Source organism: Patagioenas fasciata, chromosome 11 (genome assembly GCF_037038585.1).
Source record: "Patagioenas fasciata isolate bPatFas1 chromosome 11, bPatFas1.hap1, whole genome shotgun sequence".
NCBI lineage: Eukaryota > Metazoa > Chordata > Aves > Columbiformes > Columbidae > Patagioenas > Patagioenas fasciata.
Window position 1 is genome coordinate 16,504,385 of NC_092530.1, and position 27,220 is coordinate 16,531,604.

The window sequence follows — 27,220 nt, forward strand, 5'->3', positions numbered from 1 at the left end:
TTTCTTTCTTATGCCATATTTTAACTAAGCAAACCTCATGATGCAATTTCTTTAGAGAACAGTAAAGAAATACAGAAAGTATAATTTTTTTCTAAAATTCCTTTTGAGACTTTATTCAGCTATGGAAATTGTAGCATATTAAAAGCTATGTTTAAAGGGATTGTTTACATCTAGGGTTTTTTTTCCTAAGTGTCTCATGTCTTGTTTACTGATAAAACTTTTAATAAAATTTACAAGCTAAAGGAGGAGGGGACAATGGCAGATGAATACCATGTCATCTCTTCAGTCATAACATGTGCAGGCCCTGTGGTTCTCATGTCTGCATTAAGGTACTCACCCATGGTTCCTGTTCTTCAAAACTGACCTCTTCTATGCTTCAATCTTCATTTTCATTCCTTACTGTAGACTAGCTTAGGCTTTTGGATGTAGCTTTACATGTTGCAAAACAGTCTAGAAGCTAAAGGCCCATACCTGCATTCTCTCACTTGAGGCTGTGCTGCCTTTTACTCCAAGCAAACGTCAAATTCCACGCAAAGGCACTGGCAGTTTATCAGTGTCCATTCTGATGTGCCTCTTGCACGTGTCTTGACAATAGTTGCACATTGTTCTCATAGTTTGTATTTTAGAGTTACGAATATGCACATTCAATATCAGTGCTTTCCAAACAGGAGCAGAATAAGTGAGGTTATACTGGTTACTGGAAACAGCAATGTGCTGTTATAGAAGAAGAGAAGAAAAGAGTGATTTTAGAGCTGGAATGATAAGCAATGGTGACCCACTCTCTCTGATGCACACAAATCTTTATTTACATAAAAGAGTGCACATAGATGTTGCATGGCCAAAGCAGCGATAAAACTGAATAGGGCAAAAATATGAATACTTTTTATAATACTATTAATGTTTTAGAGTTAACATTTGCTGCAATAAGATGTTCTAAATAGGTGGTCAGACAGGTGCCCTTAGGACAGGGGAGAGAGATAAAATGAATATTTGCCTCACATTCACAAATTTCTTACTCTGCAGATTCACTGTCAAGCTGGGCGGCCAATCCCTTTCATTTGCTTCAGATTATTGATTTGGTGGAAGGTAAAAATACTTTCCTCCTCTGATGTGAATTCTCCAACTCGTGACCCACCAGCTGGTTTAGGCCTTGTTCCCCATTTGTTTGACTCTTTGTGTTGGTTTGGGTTGTAGGATTTTTTTGTTGTCTTCCCCCCTCCTTTTTTTTTTCCTCCATGGAGTGGTACCATATGAAAACAGACATGAAATAAAGTTTATTTCCTGGCCAGATGAGCTAGAAAGAAATTTGTGCATTGATTTAGAAATTCAGCACTAAATGGAGGTAGTTCTAAGCTGACACATCGATAAGTTTCTATTGCAGGGCAGCAGAAGGCAACCTGACATGGCACTATTGGTAACTATTTTAGACTCAAGAAAGAAAAAAATGTGAACTTTATTCAAAAAGTGCTAGAAGGAAGTTAAATTTTAGTTTATGTGGGCTAGATGCAGTGAGGACACTAAGACAGGATCTTTTTTCTTTCAGAGTACAAAAATGAGATTGATACTTCTGTGTTTTCTATTATTGAAAAGATGTAAAATAGCACCCACAAAGTTTTTAAAACATAGTCTAAATTTTCATAGCAGAAAAAGTTAAGTTTATTTGAATGTAGCATGCTACATATAAATATAATAGATTTTTAAAGTTAAAAATGTTTTTCCTTTTATAAATATGCTTATGAGGATTCATCTTTAGAAGCATTCAGTAAGATTAATACTATAACTTTTTTAAAATAACATATTGCTGAATTCTGAAAACACAGTATTCTATCAGGAAAGTTAGTCTACACATTCAGAGAATTTTAATATTTGTCCTGGCTTTTCTGATACTGACAAAACAGCAACATATCAAACACTAAAGTACATACTGTCCAAATATTGTGCTTTACAGCATAGAATATCTTACATACATTCTTTTTCTAAAATACACTTTCAGCAATTGCAAATATAAAAAATGAAATTAATGCAAAACAAATCAAAATTTTCATTTGAAATTGGCACACAAAAAGAAAATCATGCATGTGGAATACTATGTGCTGTTTTCAAGTGACTCTTTTCCCGTTTATTCATAAAACAGAAACATGCTTATATAAATGGTATATAACATTACACAGTGGATGTGGTTTTTTGCTTACCATATTTCTCCTGTACATGAGAGAAAGCTGGTAATCTTCAGCTGAGGTCAAAGATTGTCATATCAATATGATATAAAATTTCATTTTTAAAGTTTATTTGAGGAATGTAATTATATGATTGTTTTAATTTTTAATGCATGGTGATTATCCCAAGTATAGCAAAATTAGTATAGCACATACTGACAGATGGTTAGTGGACAAAGACAAATCCATGAATAACCTGACACACTGATCAGTATTAAAATATCACATATCTCTGCACTGTTAAAATGTTTGCAACTAATATTAGCATCCTGCTTTGACAAAAGAGGTGGCATTTTTTTCTTCTCTTGGCACGTACTTAATAACATAAAGATACCTTAGTCCTACTATTTCTTTACTTGCACTATTCAATTGAATATACTGCTAAAAAATTATATTCTATCACAATACTAGCAATTCCAGAGGTTGAATAGCAACCAAATTCTATGCTTCTCTGATTTGATTTTAAAGTTAATTTAGTAATTTAATTTCTAAATATAGAAATGAAGCTACTTCTGCAGAGAATATTCTGTTGCCAATTACATTTATGGGCAAGTATTTCCTTCTGTGCAGTTATCTGTTGAAGATGTTTCCCCCTTCTTCATTTTCATTTGCTTAAAATATAAAAGTTCTTTTTATAAACATTAGCATTATTGCCAACATAGAAAAGAAATAAGTTTATGAAATCTTATACATCCACTTAACACTTCGCTACTGCATTCTATAAGTAACGGATACACTTTTGTAACAAACCTGAACTATTTAAACATATTATTGAAATTTTAGGCATTAGGCATAAGAAAATAATTCACTTATGCAAAATTCTCCCATTTCTGTAATGCAGGAAGACACTTTTGTGCTCTAATACCATGATGGCTCAGAGATAAGTATTCTCTGTAACAGGGCTGTTGAGAAGTGTATAGTCTGTACTGCTTTCTGGAAAGGTTTCTTCTCTTCCTGACTTGGTCTTCATGGAACCCAGTTTAGTTTCACGATATTTATAGTCATCAGGGCAACTTCACAACAACGACACATGCTCCAGCCCTTCCAATATTGACAGGAACTTCCTAAAAAAATTAAAAGAAAGAAAAAAAAAATAATAGAGGAAACATTTTTATTATGGGATAGGTCTAGAAGAAATTATTTGTAGATTAAAAGGGAAGCAATTTGCTTATTTAAACTACTGTACTGCTAAAATAAATAGATTTAACTGAGGCACTGAAAAGAGTTTTGGCTTTTGGGGAAACAACTTTATCAGCTGCTGAGAGTTTCAGGAGTGTAGGCTGGTATTGTTGCTCTTAACTTTTGTAATAGACCTTCATATCCTAGTTCAAAAAATGTGGACTGTATAACTACAAAAGGATCTTGACAGTTTTAAATCTTTCCTCTTGGTCGTAAATATGCACACTTGGTCATAAAGGTGAGCACCTGGAAGTGGCTCCAGCAGAGGGCATCGCTGGCCAAGCCATCTCGGCAAATCTCAGCGCTTCCAGCACAGACTGATTTATGCAGCCGGGGTCACCACACCACCACTGATAATTTTGATACACAAGCATTTGTGTCCATTATTCAGACAGAATTCTTCCTATCTGCAGGAAGATTTCCCAATATTCCCATTACCTCTGTCCACTCGTTATTTTGAGCATCATAGGACTCCACGGTATCCAGGTACGTGTGGCCATCGTAGCCCCCAACCGCATACAATCTGTCCCCCAGGGGACAAATCCCGACAGCGTCCCGAGGTACACTCAATGGGGCCACTGTTGTCCAAGCATCTGTTTTAGGATCATACCTAGAATGTTTTATGATCAAAATTAGAAAACATACGTTGTAGAAACATATTTCAAATTTAAATTACTGATATTTGTTTATTTTTTCCTGCATTGTAGTTCACCTTACACCACAAACTAGTATAGAGAATTAGGACTAAGATGATTAAATATTTAATTTAGCCACTAGAGGGATCTTCAAGCACATGGAAAATGCCCATATTTTTTATTACAGTCTCTCCATTTCTATCAGATTAAACAATCAATACATTTTGTGCATAAATGAGGTCTCAGGGAATGATAAAAATGCCCTCAGTTGACTCAGAAAAATTGATTTCAATATATTCTTTTTTAATTTCTTCATAAAGACTTTTGTTTTCTCTTCCTTGTCAGAGCTAATGTCTTCAGAAAATTTCACTGTAAAAGAAGTTAAATATCTCACATAGTTGCTACAAGTTTATAACACATAATGCATGGCAGTGTTTTACACCAGTGTTGATTTTATTTCTAATATGTAGTCAGCCAATTTCAAATATAAATTCAAGTGAACTCCGGAGTAGTTCCAGCTTTACACCAGTTAACTGAGATCAAAACTCAGCCATTGTTATTCACAACAGGGAGTTGAATACTTGCTCAGTTTTCTGTTCTTGCCCCCAAATGACATGAGGATGTCAAATGAATTCTCATGGCCCATTAACCATCCAGAGTTGTCCCCAATCCTCATGTCCCCTTCTCACCCAAGGCTTAAGTGCTATCCTGTGTCCCATCCTGTGCCACCGCGGTGGCAAAGCAATACTTGACACATAATACTTATGTTTCTGAAAAGAAGTGACCAATATTTGCATTTTCTTAACAAGTGTGCTCATCAGCGAAGAATTCAAAAATGAGATTAAATAAGAATCAGCTAAGGAGTATTTTCAAGTAAAAGAGTAATTACTTTGAGAAATGGTTATAAAGCCAAGATTTCACTGCTTAGTTGCTATGTGCTACTAAAATCATTAAGCCAAAGTATTAATACACTATTTAGTTTTAAAGTTTGAACTGAAGTTAAAGTAGTTTGCTTTGGTGCATATTTACTTTTTTTATCTTAAATCAGATACTTACACGTTTTAGCCTGATTTCCTATAGCAACATAGATTTTTTCAGAAACTAGGCTTTTTCTGTCGGTCTCCTCTGTCAGAAAACACCCGTGTAGTGACCACTGCCTGTTTGAATATCTGATATTTATTACATTTTTAAACTTTTTGTCAATAGCAGCCAAATCGTGGAGGAAGAGACACTTGAAAAATATTTAGTTCCTACCATGTATGACACAAGTAGCCCAAACCTGGGGTTTGACACTTGAGAAATAGAAAGGTCACATGTTGAATTTGTCTTTCTTGTTAAGTTGTCTTTACCTGGCTCCTGGGCAGCTCAAATAAAGGCAAAGCTGGGAGGAATTTTGTTCTATGGTTTACTTGATTTGTTACCACGAGAGCACTGGAAATCGATTGTTCCGCTCAAAATGTTATTTTAAAAAGCATAATATGTATGATAAACATAACATTCCAATTGTGAAAAGATATTGAAATTTTACCTTCCCTTCTACAAATTATTTCATATTTCCTTCCTGGAACTTAAAAAAAAAAAAAATCCTTACCTTTCTACACAGTCGGAAAGGCGAGAGCAGTGGTTGGAAGCAGGTGCATCGTGACCTCCCACAGCGTATAAAAACCCATTGTACGTTGCAACACCAACGCCACCTCTTCTCTTGGACATCGATGCACATATGCTCCACTTGTTTGTGTGCGGGTCAAAACATTCCATTGATTTTAAGCAGGAGCTCCCATCTCTTCCACCAACAGCATATAGTCTGGGATAATAACCCACAAGAAGGTAAACCATTTCAGTTTTTACTTTCATTTTGATAGGAATTTTATTTGGCTAACTTCATTCAGACCACATAAAAATATTATTATGCCCGTTATTTGCTATCTGACAGCTACACTCTGGAACTTTCTTTGCACAAAGTGTTTTGCATGCTATGTAAAGGAAGGTTATAGTCTTCATTTGCAGTGTAAATTTTCAGGAAGTCACATGAAAATTAATTTTAAAATGCGTATCAGCTTCTTGACATGTGACCTAGAGATGGAATTTAAGTGAAAGATGCTACGTATGTTTGAAACATATGGGTGTTATTCCCTATGACATTCTTGTGGACTATTTGACATATTAATATTGCAGTAAGCATTTTCCCTACACTGTTAATATTTAAAGGACCCTTAATAATGTTATTATATATCAAAAATATATGTCAAGATATATTAAATATATTTTCCTCAATGTTTGTATTGGAGAAAATCTGTTGGATAGAAGTATTCCTTTTATATTTCAAGCTAACTTGGATGCTATTAGACATCCTGGATGTATCAGCAGACATGTTTACATGTCAAGTGTGCCAGTTGTTCAGGTTCCTTTTGAATCCTGGCTATTACCATCATTAAATCGAATTAACTTAGTGCACTAGTTAGAGATGAAGGAAACACGTAGGTTTGTCCAGAGTAAGTCACCTAAAACAAGTCAGTTGAATTTTTCTTGAGAAGTACCTGCTTTTCTCCAGTGATGGGAAGAGATTTTAGACTGCTCTGATTTGTATTTAACTAGAAAATGCTTGACCACTGTTAGAATAATACAGTGCTCTCTTCTGCTGTTTGTGAATGGAAGACAGACTTGAGTTCTGTTGCACAGTTTGTTGCTTGACCCTTAAAAACCTGAAGATTTTATTTGTTTTCTTTTCACATCATGCCATTAGCTACAGTCTACTTGTTTAGACAGGTTTCAGAGAGAGATAATCACTGTATATACAAACAGATTGGTTGGAATTTTTGTTTTCCATAACATGTCTAGAAACATGGTAGTGTTTCCCATTCTCTATGCAAAAGAGCAAATTTAGCATTTTTGACTGATGTTCTCGATAGACCATTTATTGATCAAAAAGCCTTGCCCAGCAGAAACATAGAGTCTTTTCTGGTGGGGCTGAATAGAAAAAAATTATATGGTCTGACTTAGGGAAACAGGAAAACGGGAAGCATTCTCCTTGGTTTGACCACAGCAGGAGCACTTAACGATGGACATTTGATCTCAGCTTCCCCTGACATGCCAGAAATGACATCACCAGACTAACAGACATGATTTAAGCCAGGCTGGAGACAGCTTCTATCAGGAGTGACTGAGAAACAGAGTCAGGATCAGGCTGGATTTCCTCTTTGACAAAGTGGTTTCCTGCATGTGGCTGTGGAAGGTACCAACAGGAGTTTCTGGTGAAGTTTACACTGAGAATGTTTCCTCTGAGATACAACAGGGACTTCAACAGGCAGTTCTGCCTCTCTTGGACTTTTGGGTTTATGATTAAAATCATGTCATGTTTGAATGCAAAATTCTGACTTGTACATGAAGAAGTTTTGTATTTGCTAACATCTGTTTTCTGACGTCTTTCTACTCTTTATCCTTCTCTTTCTCTGGAAGCTAAGAAGTGAACAGGGAAGCTATTGATGAAGTTTCAGCATAAATGCAGTTGTCTGCCCGCAATTGTAATATTGTTGACCCCTACAAACTGTCATTGCTAAGGGCTTTCCACAGATTTAAATAAGCCATACTATCCAATATAACTTGGGGCCTTTTACAAGGCTTCTGTATTTCCAGCACCAGACCATGTTGCTGAAGAGGAAAACAGAATTCTGTTAGGCATTTATTTATGAATTGTTCTTTCTTGTGCTAAAATACAACTACTTTCAATAGGAACGTACAACAAGATGTAACACCCTGTTCAATACAGGTTACAAACTGAATTCATACATGCGTCAGTTCCTGTGTAAAACTGCTTGAGTGATTTTAGTGTCTTAGGAGGATGTTTAAATACATTTTGAAAAACTTGTTGGGAAAAGCAACAGACAGTGAACACATGAGCTCAGTGTATGTGAGCAATAGATGAAGGGCAGAATAAATCTGGATACAATTAAGACTTATAGAAGGCTGTTCATTCCGCACCTAATTATTGAACTTGTCTTCCTTTCATTGAACACACCATACACCTTTAGCCTTTTAAAAATTATTCTTCACTGTGAACTTCTATGTTAATGTTGTAGATGCATGCAGGAGGTATAAAATGACAGAGGAATGACTGTTTCTGTACAGATTTTCAAACGCTGCTTACTTAGACACATTGATTTTAAAATGTAAACAAAAACTTGGAATATTTCTTTAAAGTAAGTGATTTTATATCCTTATATGTTATATTCTAGGTAAAATTCTGATATGCATGTAATAACATTTGTAAATTGTTATAACTGTAAAGGGCTGAAACATGTTTAAAACATGACTGCAAATTTGAAAACGAAAATACTACACAACAGAGGAAGAGCTTTTCTTTCTTATTTCTGTGCATTACGTTTTCTCTTTGTTTTCTTGAGGTAATTAATTACTATAAGATAGAAAATTTAAGAAACTGTTTCCAAGGAAGGAAGCAAATGAAAAACCAAAGAGAGATTTTCCTGTTGACATACTTGCTATTTAATGCTGCAACCCCTACAGTGCTCCTGGGGGTTGACATGCTGGCAACATAGTTCCACTGCCGTGCTTGGGGGTCCCATCTTTCTACGGTATTAAGGTAACTCCATCCATCATGGCCACCAACAGCATACATTGGTCCTTCAAGCATTGCTACTCCTTCAAAGATAGAATTAGGGACAAATTGCAGTACCTAATCATTTCAGTGACCAATAGCATATTAACTTCACACTTTAATTCCCTTTATGCATATAAGTAATTTCAGCTGGTATTAAATGATCTGAAAGCTGCTTTGTCATTTGGCAGAATAAACAGAGATAAACAAAATACTTTATACAGTGTTTTTCTGCAAAAGCATTCTCTTTTGCCAAAAGATTAGAGAAAAGCCGCTTTAATTTTGATGTTCTCTTCTTGGACTTTCATCTCTTCCACTTCTGTTGACCTTGTTCTGAAGCAAATTTAAGCCCCTAAGTGAGAAACAATGCTATTCTTTCAAAGAAAGGCAAAGATTGAGCCTGGCAATGAAAAATATACCTGAACCAACCACCTATCCCTTATTCTGAGCCAGCCGAAGCTCTGTAGTCCCGCCAGCATAAGCCCAAGTGGGTGGGCAACTGGCTGTCCTTACAGCTGAAGTACCATAACATTTCAATGCCTGCAAGGGGAACACACTTTTGGATGAGAGCTGGCTTGTGTCTGGTGACCTTGAGGCACAGGAGAGTGCACTTGGCTGTCGCTGTAGAGCTCTGGGTGGACAGATCTCAGGTCATTGAGAGAAGGTCTTTGGTACCTCCCCTTGGGGTCTGCTGCTGTTCGTTGCCCTTCTTAGGTAAGGCAAAACGGCTGAATCTGGCTGCTTAAAAGCTTTCTAAATCTGTCTTTTCAGGCCTAAATATACATGGCCTGATTTTTTCAAAAGTGCTAACTCCCCACAAAATCACACTGACGCTAACAGGAGCTCTTGTAAGGCAGCTTTGCAAAGCAGGCTGATGCACAGACAGAAGCCTAACTGTGGGCATGTAAATTTACCACTGTGACCTATTTGTTGGGTAGAATTGTGCCCCTGCAGTTTGTAATTTTGAAGACTTCAATGAGAATAATTTCATCTGTTCTCATTTCTTTCTCTTTGCTACCTACTAGTATTCGCTTTTATAAATTTGACAGATTAGATGGCAACAGCCCTACTCTGTACTTCCTCCATCAAGTGATGGAGAAGGTAACACAGGCCACAAAGGTTCACTGAATAATTCTGGATCAAACTTTTTCTATTATTTCTTAAAATAAAAATATTCTGTGCCATTTGAACTTACCAATGATTTCCAGCATTACCTGTTCCTGTAAACTGAAGAGAAGCCAGTTTTTTTCATAAGGACTGTGCTATACAAATAATTCAGAAATTCTCATATTCCCTCCCTTACGGTTTCCTCAACTGTAAACTTATTCTCATTTGTTATAGATCCAGAATTTCTAGATTTCATATTATTCATGCACTGTCAATAGTATTAAGGATTATTGTGCAGTGAAGACCCATAGAAACTAAGACGCGACAGTGCTCTGTAAAAGTTGTGGTAATTACAACATTAACATTTGTGAGGTCATACTTATTTCCTTACTGCAATGGTGTCTTCAGTGTGAGTACTTCTCTGATCTAATTTTCAGACACGTTTGGTACCTACGTGCTAAGTCATAATTTAGAAAAACCTGAAAACCAGATTGTTGTTGTATTGCAAACATATCTCTTGACTACTAAATTGGATGAAGAGTCAATTATTTTCACTGTTGCTTATATTTTGGAATTTTTTAAAAGGAAAATTAACTCTGGATGACCAGTGCAATTTGGGTGAATACTAATAAGTATCGCGGTCATTAAATTATGACAATAGGTAACCCTGTCTTTGAAAAACATTTTCTACAAATATTGTCGTATGCTATTAAATGCTTTAGAAAGGTATATCAACAGTGTTTGTGTCAATCAGAATTCACTTGTATGTGATCCAAGATAGTTCCAAAGGAAGACCACCTCTTACCTAGGCCATGTCTGTGCGTTGACATCGGAGGCATTATAGTCCAGACTTTGGTGATAGGGTTGAAACATTCAACAATGTTACAAGTTTTCAGACCATCTCTTCCTCCCACAATATAGAGCTTGTTGTCAATTACTGCGACTCCAAATTGTAATCGTCTGCCATTCATGGTACCAATTTGCATCCAACTATTAGTCCTAAGGTCATATTTTTCAATCGTAGTGGTACCTGTTAAAAATGTAAGTATTATGAGCTTATCTCATTATATATTTTCTCTCCTCTATCTGCTTTTCCAGATCCATATACTGGGAAAGAAACTACCACATCTATCTGTAACAAAAGAAAGAAATTCTACCTTTTCCCTTTTCCTGTCTAATTTAGAGCAATTGGATTTCTTTGACTGTGCTTTACATTTTACTAGTCTCTTTGCTCTTGTTTGTTTGATTCCTTCTCATTTATTCTTTGCAAATATGTGAGCACCCCAAAGTTCTCAGCTTGAAAACAAACATCCTGCACACTAGCTAAGAAACAGGAAAACTAAATGAAGGTATACAGTGTGTTCTTACACCCTGTGGGCTGTAATTTTTCCAGAGACTTGAAGGTAGGTTTTGGAAGTTAACGTGGTTTAGGCACAATCACATTTTTCCAAATAGCAGCCCAAAAGTGGCTCTTTGATCTTCTTTTGATCATTTGAAGTTGAGATTTGACTTCATATACCACCTGAGATAAGCACAAAGCCAAATCCATCATTCCCTGAGAGTTTTCTTTATCAGAGAAAGTGTATTATTGCCAGAGGTGGTAGTTATTCCCTTCTCAAATCTGTTCTTCGAGCACATCCTTGTCTCCGAGGTGCTGTTTCCTTCATCTTCCAGCCCAGCACAGGCTGGAAATGTGAGTCAGAGCTGCAGAGGCCAGCAGGGAGGAGGGGAAGTGCTGCTCTTCTGAGCCAGCACAGGCAAAAGTTCAAACAATTGGCTTTATTCCGAGGTAATAAGTAAAAGAGGCACCAACAGGAAGTGCAGATGCTGACTGAAATAGCCCCTTTTTTGTATAACCTTTACTAAGAAAAATCTATTGGAAAACTTTATTCCTATTTTGGTAGAAGTTAAAGATTACCTTGGTTGATTTATGTAATTCATAAATAATCAGTATCACTAATGAAACTATACTAATTGCTACAGTTTAACCTGATTTTGGTAAACTCTCCTAGGAATGAGTGATGGCAATGAATGGGTGTTTTGCACTGGATTTGGTTGCATAGAGATCGTAAGGTAGTCCTTCAAGATCTATGGTACAGGAAAAATCTTTTATCAGCAACTTTTGCAAACCATGAAACGAATTAGCTTCTTTGTGATTCTATTAAAAGTGAACTCACGTAGCTAAAAGTAATATTGTTAAGCAAGTTGCTAGACTTTAAAATAATTACAGTTCTTTGGCTCCAAGCTGTGGGTTTGAAGTTAAGGTTTCTGTGGAAAATTATTTAATATACTGCCTACTAAATAGAATAGTGTAATGTATAAAGCTGTAACATGATTACAGTTGTGAAAATCAAATAATAGAAGCTGACATAGATTTATTGCATTTAACTTTCAACTACAAACCTGAAAAATCTCCTTTGTATGAAGTCCTGAAAAAAGCTGCACATACTGTTGCACTTATGAAAAAGTACAAATCTCTCCATCTGAAGTTTTATAACAAGTTTTGACAAACTTTAGCTAAGAGTTCTCAGTAGTTCAGTAATGCTTTTATGTTTTATTTTCCTATTCTCTACAAACTTTTCCAGCCTTCTAACTTTTGTCAGGAAGTGGAGCAAGGGGTTCTAAAACAACATTAAACAAATCTTGAAATATTTTGAATATTTTTTTTCTTCTGCTCTGTAAATTCAAACTATACACACAAATTCTTACAAACCCTAATTTAAAAATCACCCATATGAATCAAACTTGTTTAGTCTGCACTTCAAGGTATGTGTATATCATTTACAAACACATGATTCTTGCAAGAAGAAATAACATCTATGTTCTGTGACTTTTGTTGTTGTTCTGTGACTGATTTTTTCTTCTTTTTCATCACCAATTTGTTGGTTTCTTAACATGAATCTTTAAATATTTGTCATATATTTCTGGATGTCTGTAATGCAATTAATTAAGACTAATTAATTTCTGAACTTACCTTTAGTGGCATCCATACCTCCTACGGCATAAAGTGCACCCACTGTAGATTTTCTAGGCTTAGTTCGAGGGCTCTGCATCATGGACCGTCTTTCTGGTAGGAGATGGTACTTCATGGCCTCCATAAGAAGCTTCTGACACTCTAGGTCGTCTGCAAACATTGGGCTATTTTCTAGATCGGCTAGTAGCTAAGAAATGAAAAGTGAGGCTCTTACATATCTCTAAATCATTAACATTGTATGTACTTTAATAACTAAAATATTTGTAGATAAAAGCACCTATTTTCAGTTCACCTCTGATTCGAGCTTTGCTGGAAACTCTGCTTTAATGTAATCAAAACAATATAAAGGTAGGAACAAAGACTTTAAGTATGATGTCTTTGCAATGTTAACCTTTTATAAAGGTTATAATGATATAGGTTATAATGATATATAACCTTTTATAAAGGTTAAAATAAAGTTTTCATAAAAAATAAAGCAAACGTAGTACTGCACCCTCTGAATTAAGAACTCCTTTTGATGTGAGTATAAGCAAATCTAACATATGTATGTCAATGCTCAGAATAGTCGACAATAATCTAAGCCCTTTTGGTTTTGCCTACTTATATGGCAATAAAGAAATAAGTATTGTGCCTTATCTGTACTGCAGTTCAGAAAATTGAAATATATATCTTTGTATGGTATATAAGTTGCTGTATTATTAAAGGAAAACTACTACCGTTGCTACCCAACGAAGAAACACTGTACTTTTGTAATACTATTAACCTGACATTTTTATAGAGGTAATTCTGAGCCTAGTAAATACTCTGGCATTGGGGGCTATTTTTTCATCTGTGTTTACAAATAATAAACACATCAACTACGCTGTTAAATATATATATAAATATATATATACACATAACCTAAAAACACCAGCCGAAACCTTTCCATTGCATTCTTTTCTCTGTCTAAATGATGCTTGAGGTGGCATTTCAGTGGATAGTTCGGTTCCCTGTCAGCCCTTCACACTCATACCTGGGCTGGAAGCAGAGGCAGTCTGATGTAAGAAAGGAGCATTCCCAGGTCTCGTTGCCGGTTTTGCAAATCGTGCCTCACCCACATCATTAGAGCCTGGAATATGGCTTCTTCATCTGGCACGTTGATGTCATCGCTAGACAAGAGCTTTGCAATCTCATTAGCAGGGAGCAAAAGAAATTCCTGGTTTTTTATTACTTCTGTGAAGTGTTCCTGAAAAAAAAAAAAAAAAAAAAAAGAAAAAAAATTCAGTGCACTGAGGATTTTCGCAACTTGAAATAACATTTTCTTAGATAATGTAGGCTCTGCATATATTTCATTCCTGTTCTGTTCTACGGCATAGGGAAATGCAGTGATCTAAAGATCACTGAATCTTCTGCTGACATTTAAAGGAGATTTTGGTTGCTCTTTGCTGCTTTACTCTCACAGAACTGAAGAATAGTGATTATTCTCAAACTACAGTGTGTTTGTCAGGCTTCTTGTCACTATGTCCTGTCTTAGGGACGTGCCACTGGCAGTTTTGTCCATCAGTGGGGTCTTAACACTCTATAATAACATAGGAAAACAATTTGAAGGTATAATGTGTATCTTAGGAATGCCAAGTAGGCATTCAAATAAACTGTGTAACTTCTGTTATAATTCAAGAAATTTAAGAAAATTACATTGAAATCTTCAAATCCTTTTGCAATGAGCTGTGCCAGGTGTTGACTGTGTATCTCTACTCTTAGTAGCAGAAGATAGAGCAAGGGAAGCTAAATTCACTTTTCTAACAGCACTTCTTGGGCAACAGAGAATTGGACAAATCCCAACAAAGGAGTCTCAGTATTTAAGCAATTGCTATGATAAAATTCACCAGCTCCAGAAGTGGACACAAATACTAAATCCCCAGAATCTTTCAAATAATTATTTTTCATTAAAATATTACATTGTACAATCACGTTATTATAATATTAGAATGGATGTTAAAATATATTAAGTATGCTTACTTGTGCTAATTCCAAAGGAAAAAATAAATTTTGCTAACAGAGATTGGGGTTTTTTATGTTACTTGCAAATAAACACATGTAAGAATTCATGTCTGTATTTGAAATATTATTTGTTTATGTACCTGGGAGTAATATGTTTTATTTGGGAACCAGACTGAAATAAGGCAGATGAAGAAAGTTTTCTAACTGTTATTGGTATTATTTGTTTTCACCAGTTTCTTAGCTTTTGGTAACTCTTTTCAAGAGTACCAAGGATGTAAATAGAGAAGTGTCAGTGACTAAAGGAGATGTTAACTTTGCTCTGCTATGCATACCCTGCTTCAACATTTTGTGACATTCAGAGAATAGGTACAGGAAGGCCAGTCCACATTTAGTTACAAATATAGCACAAGATGTTTATCAGAACAAGTTCTATCTCTACAAAAAGGTACCAGGCAGGAAGCTGTTAATACTGTGCATCAATGGCCAAAGTAATTGAAGGGGAAGGTCTCCATTGTGTCTGTTTTTATTGAATGGATGTGGTGTTTATAGCTGATTGTCTTCTGAAAATATTTGAATACTACTAGTTCATTTGAATGGTCTCTGTATTTACATTACAACTTCATAGACTTTCCTCTAAGGTACATATTTTCAAGCAGTTGTTTTATTTATCCTCTTCCACAACACTTGGGTGTGTATGCATTGTTATGATCTCTTATCCTTCTAGGTTTGGGTGCTTTTTTTAAATTACTTCAAGCGTTTAAAAGAAAATTTTCTTAAAGGCTGTTTCAAAGGGTGCAGATTTCCTCTTCTACCTTTAAACTGTCAGTAGCCACAAACTCGACAGGGGCTTTTATGACATGCAAGGTCCTTGTCATGGCAGCATTCTCAGTCTGTGTTGCACAGAAGTGGTTCTGGGGGTGGAAATGTTCCTGGTTGTTTTCAGGAAGACATAGTGCAAAGCTTATGTATGCCCAGGACTGCTGAGTATCACAGAGTCACCATGATCCTTCACATTATCCAGGGTTCTTAAAGACTCAAATGCCATTTCTATGACAAACAGTTTGAAAAAATAGTAAAATCTAATCATATGATTTTGTTTCAATTTTGCAGAAATCTGGACCACGACTTTTAAATGCTTAAAGTTGATGCCCATGTGCTGGTGCTGGTGGGAGAAAAGAGGCAACAGCCAAGGGAGGGAAGTTCCTGGGTTTAAAATGGTGTGGAGCAGCAATGACAACACAATTTTGTAGAGGCTGAGTGAACCTCTATCTTAAATGCCCTTCTTCAAACTTTAAAATATAAAAATTATCTAGATTGCTGTTAAACAAACCATTCATTAGCGTGACAGGAAGGGCACAACCAGTGCCCTCAACCTGCACCTGCCACTCTCATTTACTTCAGCTTGTGGACAATCTCTTACTGGAATGCTCTCAGCATTATGAAACCTCCAAACTGGTTTTGACATACTATGCTAATATTTCAAGCATAAAGTTGCCATATGTCTCCTAACAAGTCGTTCTTTTTATATCTACTTAGCTGTAGCAGTTGCCATTCTTTCTGTGTTTAAAGTTGCTATAGCACATCTTTTTGCCCTGAGTATTTATCCCTTGATTTGGTTTCACAGCAAGCTATCTTGCTTCTCTGTTTCCCACACTCTGAATATGCATTTCTTGCTTTGAGCCAGAGCAGGATTATGCTCCAGTCAGGGATGTGCTGCTTTTTAGCATTCCAAATCTTTCCTATAAATTCTTTATTTTGTCTCTTTCTATGTGTGTCTCACCTTAAAATCAGCTTTAGAATTTTCTTTGTGTTGAATCAAAAGCATAAGAATGGGCCATTGTTGTTTGCATCTTGACATTAGCCGTGTTAAGGCCTCATTTTTTTTTGTAAGAATCATACTGCAAATTTAAATCCAATAAATATATCCTTCTACAAGGCAGAACTCTGAAATGGGAAACAAAACTGAACATTTGGTTTTCTGAGCATACTTTTCTCTCCTTCCCATACTTCTGTAACAGTCACAGTTCTTAAATTTCCCTGTGGAGCCTGAGCTGAGCAGAGATGTCCCTGCATCAGGGACTTCCAAAAACTGCCCCTGCCAGTGTAGGAAGAGCAGAGCATCAGTCTCAGAGAGAGGAACAACCCTGAGCCCCGCTCAGCCAGCTCAGCTGAGCCAAAGCCCACATGTTTTCCAGGAGATTATTCACACTTGCTGTTAACTTTAATTGTGAATCATTTCGGTTGTTCACCTTACCATGGTGTATGTGTGGGCCACCTTCAGAAGCTCCGGGCAGCCCTGAGCGTCTCCAAAAGAGCGAATCCCCAGGCAGTTGGAGGGGTGGAGCTGCTTCATCAGAAAGCTGCAGCAAACCTCGATGACCTGGGAGAGCTGCAGAAGACAAGCTGCAGACAGCAAACTTTCTATAGTGTCTTCCTTTAACTCTAGAATACCTGTGCAGTTTGTAGATAGGAAAAAAAAAAAAAAGTTTTCGTCATTGTATTTTTATTACCAGAAAGATTCCCACTCCCCAATTTTTCTCCTCCTCTGAAAAATTTTGAGAAGTGTTCTGTGGTTCACAAATTCATTTTTGTTTCTTGCCAATATGATTATCATAATGAGGTCTTTGTTTTTCCTTGGTTTTTTTTTTAGTTATTTTAAGTTCTTTTGAAGTACTCTAAAAATACTGATAGATACCTGTGATACATCTTCCAGCCTTGCTGTTTTGGTATCAAAATTCTGTTCTTTCATTCAAAAGCAAAAAAGTAATATTCTGTGTGGGACATCAGATGACAGGATTTAGTGAAAGCTATTTATAATAGGTGTTAACTGAGGGCATGGATCAGTTTACAAGCAGATGTCCATAAATTCGTAAAGCTGTTATTCTGATCAGTTAAGTGTTGGTACATCCCGAGGGAGTAATTTTCTCTTTTGAGATTTGGGCATTTTTGTGTCACAGAAAAAGGATTTCCCTTTTACCTTTCTGGCTGGAGTAGCTGCCATCTGCATTGAGAGGCTGGCCAAATACCACAATGTGCACACTTCCAGAATCTGCATGTGTTTGAATGATCTGGATGTTTCTAAGTGTAATATATGCTAACATGCTGGTCATGTTCTACAGTGGTTTTCCCTGTTTATTGTAGAGCAGATGAAAGGGATTTCACAGTTCTCTGACTTGGTCTTTTTGGCTACTTGGTTCAATCACTTTGGATTCAGCAATACAGGGGCTAATGTTGAAAGCAGGAGAAAATAAATTAGAGAAAAGAAAAGAATATAAAATAGTCATTTTCATTAAGATAAAATCTCCATAATATTTCAAGAGAACAGAAGTAAACCTTTTTTCAGAATGTGGTGGCACTTTCTGATAGTTAAGATTGCTCTGCTCATGGGTGTGACTGTATTCCTATTTTCCTCTGATTATTCCTACTCAAGAGCCTTGAGTGAGCCAAAGAACCGTGTCTGTAGCTACCAGTGACAGGAAGGTTCATGGTACTGCTTCTGTGTCACTACGTGAGGTGGGCAACAGGAGAAATGCATTCTTCTTTCATTAAGATTCCTAAAATAATTCATATCTAGCTAGAGAAATACGCCCAATATGAATTTGTATGTTAATATTTCTGTATATCTTCTAGAATTTGTTATTGCATAAAACAGTCGTATTTATTCATCCTCTCTACAGAAGGTTTCACATCACATGTACAAGATTTATGCATGTGTTTACTTGCTGATATGAAATGGAAGAAGGAACAACTATGTATGTGTTGACTAGATTTTATCTTCCTTTACGACAAGGACATGAGTAATGGAGGAAGAATTACCTGTGTAGGCGTAGTGCACCAAAGCTTTCAGTGCATCAGGGTCTACTCCCTCCATCTTGATCTCCTCTTGCTTTGCTTCACGCACATCATTGGTAAACATCGCAGCAAAATAATCAGACACTGCACTGAGAACCAACCTTGAAATAAAAGCATTTTTTGGAGAACTGCAAATTAGTTCATAATCTCAATAGCAAACATGAATTTCATTATTATTAAGTAATAAATTGTGTGCATAATAGAAACATTATCTTTAGCATAGGATTCAAATCTTATTGCAGAGAGCAATAAATTTTAAAGTGGAATTAGTAATCTAATTTTCTCTCAGTGCTTGTTTGGGCAGATTTTCTTCACTGATCTCACTAGTTTGACAGCAGCAAGAAGGGAAGATAGACAATATCAATGTTTCATGTTTGAATTTCATTCCATTTGAAATAATGAATATGAAACATTGATCACATAATTTTATTCCATTGTTAGCTGATGTCACAGAATCACAGAATGTCAGGGATTGGAAGGGACCTCAAAAGATCATCTAGTCCAATCCCCCTGCTGGAGCAGGAACACTTAGATGTGGCTACTATAGTAAACATTCATTCGTAACTAAACAGGGTAGGTGTAAATTGACCTAGTATTTGGAAATTTCAGGCTTTGAAGCCATGTAAACAACACTGGGAAATGTACCTGTGAGCTGGGATCTTTTGGTCACCGACTATGAGAAGAACATCACACAGCTGCTTCTGCTGTAGATAATTTTCCATTTTGCGGAAAGTTTGCTCCGCGTGGTTTGTTGAGTGGAAATACTCATCGGAGCCGTTCGTGCTCATTCCCAGCAGGGAGCTGCTGGTCCTCGACAGCCTGTAAGGAAACAAGGCAGTGTGGGAAGTTCTGCATTACAAACACTGATTACATTCTTCATATAGTTTTTGTTCAAATGACATTCCAGAAATGCTTAAAATTATAAAGCTCTTATGATCCTGGTCTTATGATGCCTTCTTCCTTTTTTTTCTGTTTGGTATCTGAGAGTTTTCATTTCTAAGGCTGCATGTAAACTGTAGTTTACTGCAGCGAACTGTAGTAGGTGGTGCTATGGAGTTTTCTGTTTCCTATCAGTTTTGTGTCAATGATGTGCGAACCTATTTTCCTGTGGCACTAATAGCTAAAATATCTTGTGGTATGAAACTTTGGATATTAAGTGTCTTTAGGTCTTACTTCTGTGTCTCTTCATACTTCATAAATTACTAAATGGGAATGAATCAGAAGATAATTTGACAAGGACCATGTAATTCTATACAAATTGCCAAACTAAAAACTGATCAAATCAGTACATTATATAGCCTTTAAAACCCGAATGCAAACAATAAAGACAAACTCTTTTTTCCGTCTTTTGATGGAAAGGTACTTTATAAATATATTCCTCCCACTACAGAATTTTCTTAGCTGTCCCGCTTACAATTTATCTTATCTCATTCTCTTTTAAGACATCATTCCCACTGCCTTTTAATATGGATCAGGTTGCAGAATGGAACACCTTTTTGATATTTTCTTACAAAAATGTTTATTTTTATGTCCAACTGTTTTTAGTAAAATAGTAATGCATTTGTTGATTTATATGTATATTACATCCTGAAAATAATGTTGTCTTCAACACTTTTTTAGTTAAAAGGTTTTTTTATAAAAATGTTTTCTTGATTTAATATCATATATTATGAAAATGTAAAGCACCTATTGCCGGTGGTTTTTAATTACCAAAGCCATATAGGAAAAAATGGTAGCTGTTTGACTAAATTTAGTGATTGTCTTTGATACTATTAATGCATATTCACAAATTATTAGGAGAGATAAAATCTCCTCATGAAATTAACATATTAAATTTAGCAGAATATTGGATTACATTCACAATTGAACATCTAGTTCAGAAAATTCAGAAATACAAGTAGTTAAATCAGGTTGAATAAGTTAAATTATCAGAAAATAGAGAGAAGTTAGATTATACATTTTCAAAGATCATGCATCATTAAATAGTTAATCAGAATTCAAGGTCAATAATTAGAAATGAAATTATAATGTAATATTCAAGTGAAACACAGTAGAGTTTTCTGTCTCCTCTGCAATACCAGAAAGTTTCTGTACATCAGTGCTTTTCTGAATGGTACATAACAAAATCACCTTTGGTATGTATATGGTGTGTCTCGGTTTTTCCAGGCATAGCTATTTTTTCCATCTGAAAATCTATCAATATGAAGCTTTCTGGATTTCTGCATTGTATTTATATACATCCCACAGCCCATTTGGAATATGGCACCTTTCAGGCACTGGTGTGTTAAAAGCCTTCAGCTGCTTCATGTATTTGATGCCTTTCAGATGAGCCAGAGTTTGTTGTGTTCACCCAGGCCTGGCCCTGCCAGACTCACTGGAGATGTAAGATCACTCACAGTCTGCAGAGACACATCATTCCTGGTAGAACTGAGATCTGGTAGCCCAGAGATGTGTGTATGTGTCACCTGAGACACAGCACACCTGACGCATCTGAGATCCTCAGACACCCCATGCATCTGCACAGTGGATGCACGTGTGTTTCTGTCTGGGTAACCTGAGTTTATACTAATTGCAGACACATTAACATTTAAGAGACCAGTGCAACAAACCTTTCTTTTGAAGGTCTTTATTACAATTTCAAATGGATTTTCCTTTTTCTTTTTTTTTTTTTGTTTTTCTAAGAAAAGGGGCAAATCAAGTTCACATATAATGTGTATCCTTTGTAGTTTAGGGCTAAAAAAATTAATTTGTCTCAGTGAGTTTAATTACTATACTTTTTTTTATTTGTTTTCCTTCAATGCTTCATTTAAAATGAAGAAGCTGCAAAATTGGATTAGATGCTCATTAGCTTTGCATGAGCTACTTGATGTCAAATTCATAGTATGTAACATTCACATTTTTATATTTACCTCTTAAACTTTCTTTAACATTTTTCAGATAATTCTTCAAAAATATCTCTTCTTAGAATCATTATATCCACTCTAAGTGTTGTATTTAACTATGTATTATATTGCACTTATCCTTGAGATTTGCAGAAATCAGCTAAAATAATACTCAACCATCCCTATTGCAAATGCACAGTACAAGTTTCACAGAATGGCTGGGGTTGGAAAGGACCTCTGGAGACCATCTAGTCCAACCCCCTGCTCGAGCAGGTTCACCAGAAAAAGGTTGCACAGGAATGTGTCCAGGCAGGTTTTGAATGTCTCCAGAGAAGGAGACTCTTTACTTCTTGAAATAAATAATTTCCCACAGTGTCTGTATATTTGTGGGTAGAGTAATCATTTTTAAGCTACAGACATTTAGAGACTTAAAGTCTAAGAATTTCCTTCAGTCGTGGATACTTTTTTCATGTTTTGTAGAGTGATCTTTAACTACAGCTGAAATACCATTAACAATTTTTTTAAAGATAAATGTCTTCAGAAAATGAAAAATACCCGGAAAAAATAATGCTCCACTAAGTTTGTTAAGATTAATATTATAATTGTTGGTTTATCTTCAACAGCTGACTCAAAATGGAAGCTATAGTATATTATGGAAGGGAAAAAAAATAATTCAAATATGTATATATATTCCTTAGTGTTCAAGTATCGCTGCAGAAAACTCAAATATCGACCTTACAAATATAGTACTGGAAATCAGTGAACTAAAGATGGTGATTAAAGTACTTTGAAGAAAGAAATCAGTGAAAATATCCTTGAGTTCAATCCCTTTATGCAGAATTCTAACAGGGGATGCTGTGGCCTGTAGTACAAAGATAGGCAAGCTGGCAGCAAATGTCTGAACGCGTCTGCCTGTCACATCTTGTTCTCTGTGTGTGGGACAAGATAGTGAGAACACAATGAGAGAACTCGAGGTTCATGTCAACCTACTCAGAAGGGAAACACGTAGAAGATGGAGAAATATTTGTTTTCTTTAAAACGCCTAGTTTGGACAAAAAAAAAACCCACAACTTAACATTGAGTAATAAAAGTTTCCAAAGGTGCTTTAGTCCTATGATGACCAATTAGTTTTCTACTAAGCTGGGAGGGAAAATGATAAATTAATTGTTCTGTAGAATCAGAAACCCAAATCACTTAATGACATCTTTGTGTTAGTGTTCACTAGGATGTTGAGTGGTGTTAACACCATTAGCATTAGCAGTAATGGCTTAAGAAGGCAGATTAGACTAGAGAGAGCAGAGATAAATCTGTATTTGAATGATTCCGAAGTAGCTGAGCACTATAAATTTCATCTTAGGTAGAGAGCCAAGTGAAATAACTTTGGAGTTTTCCTGTAAGGATTTGTGAAGGATAGTGAAAATATGGTAACATTTTTCAAAAGAAGCAACACAAAAGTTTGAAACAGACAATATAAACTGAAAACCTGAAGAAATAATCAAAAAACATTAAAAATCTAGATGATAACAAGGTCATAAATACCAGCCAGCATGGTCATTCAGAACCAATCATGTCATAACATTTTTTTTTTGACAAGCTAACATAGCTTACTGGAAGAAAAACATTAGTTGTCAGAAGTCATCTTGACTTTTCGATGACTTCTGACACGATTTCACATGACATTTTCAAGCGTAATAAATATAACAGATATGAATAACTGGTATAGCTACTCATGAAAATTTATCAGAGATTCACTCTGAAAGGCAGATGATGTTCTGAATGCATTCCAGGCAAATTCTGCTTCTAATGCTGCTCCATATTTTTATTATAGACAAGCATACAATAGAAATAGAGTTTAATTGTTACACCAACATAAGATAACTAGTGATAAAATTTTGGGGAACAGAATTTAAATTGAGAGCCATCTTTGCCCTTGTCCTTATTGAACTTATTGGCAAACTTTTTTTCTAAGACATACTCACACTTGTGTGTAAATACCTGAATGAAACAGGCTAAAAAAGAAAAGTTGATGTAACAGCTAAAGCATACTGGACCCTAAATAAGCTGCATTTCAAAAATGGTGTCATGGAGGTAAAGCTTCATATTTTCTTTAGTCAGGAAAACGAATGTGATGGGTTTTATGTTTCATTCCATTCCTACAATTCCTTAAATTTCTGAATTATGTTAGAATTATTTTCTGTCTTCATAAAGTACTCTTCATTAATCAGTACAGGACTCTTCATTAATCAGTACATAAAGGATAAATTCAATTTTCCTCTTTATTTAATTAGAATATGATAAAACAGAAATGCCATTTATTTGCCACGTCCTTTTTAAAATTCAGTATGTTCTTAAAGTGCCTCATTAAGTGTGCCTATGGCCAAAATTAAGAAAGAAAATCAGATGATAAGGAAGCTTAGAAGCTTAGTATTGCATGAAAACCGAGGGATGAAATGCAGTATTTTAATGTTACTGTTCTTCATAAGGCTATTATTTATATATTTATGGTGACCACTTCCCTGTTGGGTATTTGTTGAATGTACCTATCTAATCCGATATAATATTTGTGAAATTCAGTTTAATCAAGTAACAGTTCAGCTATCAGTGTCAGATTTTTATTTTGGATCCCCTCAGCTCTACACTGTAAATCAGAGCAGCCACCAGCAGCAAACTGGAACCCAGTTTGAGACACGAGACATCCTAAGGACTTTATCAGAGCTGAAAGCAGCAGCGCGACTTCAGCTCCGTGGGGCACTGGATGCGCCTCAGTGGTGACAGGGCATGGGACAAAACTGCAGCTTCATCAATTCTGTTTGTTTGTGCAGCAATATTTACAATGCAACTCATCTTTTTTCTTTTCTCCCTCTATTTTTTTGCTGCTTATTCAAGGAAACCACAGTCAGCCCCCACGCAGGCAGCCTCTCCTGTGCAGCTGTTGGGTCTCTGACCCTCTGTCTGCTGGGTTGGAGGCTGTGAGCTGTTTTCCTAGCTCAAATCATAGGAGCATGGCATCTGTTAGAGATAAACTGCATCAGCTGGCTGAGAAATAAGAAAAATATTTTAGTTAGGAAGCCATTTCTGAACACAGGTAAAATAATGATAAAGTTGATGCACTTGTACCAATTGCTCGTTGATATAATTATGTCATATCAGTAACTGTCCCAATCTCTGCCTTCAAATTTCTACTGCAATTGTTGCCTATATTATTTATTCTTTCTAAATGTAACACCTAAATCTTGTGTTGAAGTTTTTAGGGTTGGGTAAAAAACTTTGGTCCAAAAAAATATGCAAAATTGTACGATATCTTGATGACCACTGAGGTAGTAACATTAATATGAGGTAGTAATGATGACAGAAAATTATGTAGTAGATGAAGAAATAAGCAATTGAAATGTATAATAATTTAACAGAGTCTGCTGACTTCTAACCTATCTAAATTGAAAGTTAATACTGACAATTCTTTTAAAACTTGGTGCTCTTGAAACTGCCTGGTTTTAATATTTTTATATTGCTAGTGTTAACATAAACCTGCCACTATTCTCCGTTCGCATTAGTTAAAATAGCTTTTCCCATTTGAGATTACAAGTGTGCACATGATTAAATGCAATAGCTTCAGCATCCCGCTGAAGTACTGTGGGTGTTTTGAGTTTTGTTCTTCCCCCCAGACATGATAATATACAGATTAATGCCATTATGATTCATATTAGGATGAATTTGTGTTAGGGTATCTTGAATTCTCTTGTGAATAGAAGGCACATGTTTGGTGAGAAATTTGCTGGAAAAGAGTCTGCAACCAAACTGCAGAGCCCCTGAGAGCTCGTGGCAGCTGTGGCCACATCATGAGTTCCTGTTACAAAGAGGGATAGATCCAAACTCTCTACCCACTAAGCTGGTTTCCTTTGGAAATTGTATATTTATTTTTTTAACAGAGGAGGTTAATTATAAAATTATTTCCCAGGCTCACTGCACTGCAGATTGTTCTCATCAGCATGTGTACTCCCTCAGTTGTTGATCCTTTGCTATCAGGATGGCAGTTTGTTGAAAGTTTCCTGCTTTCCTTTCTTGGCATCTAGTGTCTACGGTAGAGTTCTGTGTGCACATTTTGCTACATACAGATAACTATGAAATGGGAGATTCCTGTGTACATAGTAAAGTTTCTGTAATTTATTACTGTGTAAAAGCACAGTTAGATCTGGTTAAGAGCTTTACTTGCACTATAATATTATGCGGACAATTCTTGTTCAACTACTCAGGACAAACATTTAAAAATTTCACTATTATATAAATGCTTATTCAAGAGTCACTGTCTATGAGATTTTGTTCTTGAGTTTGGAGGCTCAGTTTTTAAAATTCCAATTTATTGCAGATCCATTCACAAATTTCAAGAGACATAAAAATAAGGAGTCAACTGGCTTCCACTTCTTGTAAGTCTGAATGATAGGTTGGGAAAGGCCACAGAGATGGTGTAAATTGGTGAATTCACTAAAAGAACAGTAGGGGCAAAAATCAGCAAAACTTTCCAATTAAAAAAAAAAACTCAAAAGCTGCTTTCTGAGCTTGCAATATACTCATAAGACTGGTTATATACCTGTGATGTGACTGCATGCACACATGTTCCCAAAACGTGATGCTGCATACATTTGTAGGTCCATCCAGCACAGCGGTTACGATTCACCTAGCTGAATTCATGAATTGTTTTAATGTATCTTGCTTCGACACAGAGAGAGAATGCACTTTCTTTGTGCACCAAGAGTAGACAACAGCATACAGTAACAATATGCCATTCCCCAAATTACAAACAAGGTCTCTTAAAACTGAGAGACTGCAGTATTGCAGAATTTGAAAAAGTAATTATTTTTCAATAATTCAAATCTGATGTTTTGTAAATTTCTGTAGCTCTTGCTCACTGAAAAAGCAAAGGAAGAGCACATTTTCTGATCCTGGCCAGCGGCAGCTGCCTGCCAGGTGTGTGGGTGCGCACCTGATGTCACCCACCCAGGCACCAGAGAGCTCAGGGGAGAATGCAGAACACTCTGGCAGTACAGTCTGAATGGAGCAGGTTATATAATACATTTTGGCAAGTCATCTCTGCCCCAGGGTCAAACACGTGGGCCAGAAAGGGCTTCACCACAGCTAGACTTTCTCCTTGCATTTTCACTATGTATATGGCAAATGAAAATCTTTTGTTCTAAATAGAGGACTAAAACATGAAGACAAATGAATCCAAACTGACGGTAATATCTGAGCAAATATCCTCAGTCTGGAAACAAAGGTTTTTAATTACAAGGCTTTTGATTTATCAGCGTGGGCATGGCAGAAATGGAGAGCACTAACTTCCAGCAAAGACATAGAACATGACTAAGACAAAATTACAGAGATATTTTCGTCCACATATGTGTATGCGTGCATCTCTGTTTCTTCACATTCTGAAGCATTCTGAAACGGTATGACATGGAGACACAGAGCTTTCCTGAGCATCTGTGCTAAATGAACACTCTAAAAGAGGTTTCCCTAGCAACGCAAACCATATGTAATAGCTTAAAATAGCTTTTCTCCAATTCCTAGGATTTCTTAGTGGTTTGCTCACAATTTCCATTCAAATCAAGGTATACTTGCCCAGTTCTTCTTTTCCTCAACTTCTATTAAAATGAACAGGCTTTCAAAATGTTCATTTCTTGCAAGAATGCCTCCCTCTTGTCTTCTAATTTATCAGGTAAAGCGAAGCATAGGCAATGGTGACAGTGGCTGTCTGCTTTATCAACTGTATTCCCTTCATGTTTGCTCTT

At 36.1% G+C, this 27,220-nt stretch overlaps 1 protein-coding gene across 2 annotated transcripts in view; it reads right to left on the bottom strand.

Moving 5' to 3' along the window:
* Positions 1-839: 839 nt before the first annotated feature.
* The window catches only part of KLHL4 (kelch like family member 4), a 67,154-nt gene continuing 40,773 nt past the window's right edge, over positions 840-27,220 (bottom strand). Inside the window, exons 2-11 of one of the 2 annotated variants that reach the window (XM_065846844.2) lie at positions 19,201-19,374; positions 18,520-18,656; positions 16,958-17,154; positions 13,736-13,948; positions 12,724-12,910; positions 10,555-10,779; positions 8,524-8,686; positions 5,622-5,834; positions 3,834-4,005; positions 840-3,280 (exon numbers count right to left, since the gene is read on the bottom strand). In XM_065846844.2, coding sequence (XP_065702916.1) covers positions 3,221-3,280; positions 3,834-4,005; positions 5,622-5,834; positions 8,524-8,686; positions 10,555-10,779; positions 12,724-12,910; positions 13,736-13,948; positions 16,958-17,154; positions 18,520-18,656; positions 19,201-19,374 — 1,741 coding nt within the window. In that variant the 3' untranslated portion in view covers positions 840-3,220. The remainder of the gene's footprint in view (positions 3,281-3,833; positions 4,006-5,621; positions 5,835-8,523; positions 8,687-10,554; positions 10,780-12,723; positions 12,911-13,735; positions 13,949-16,957; positions 17,155-18,519; positions 18,657-19,200; positions 19,375-27,220) is intronic. The other variant, XM_065846845.2, reaches the window with a different exon arrangement.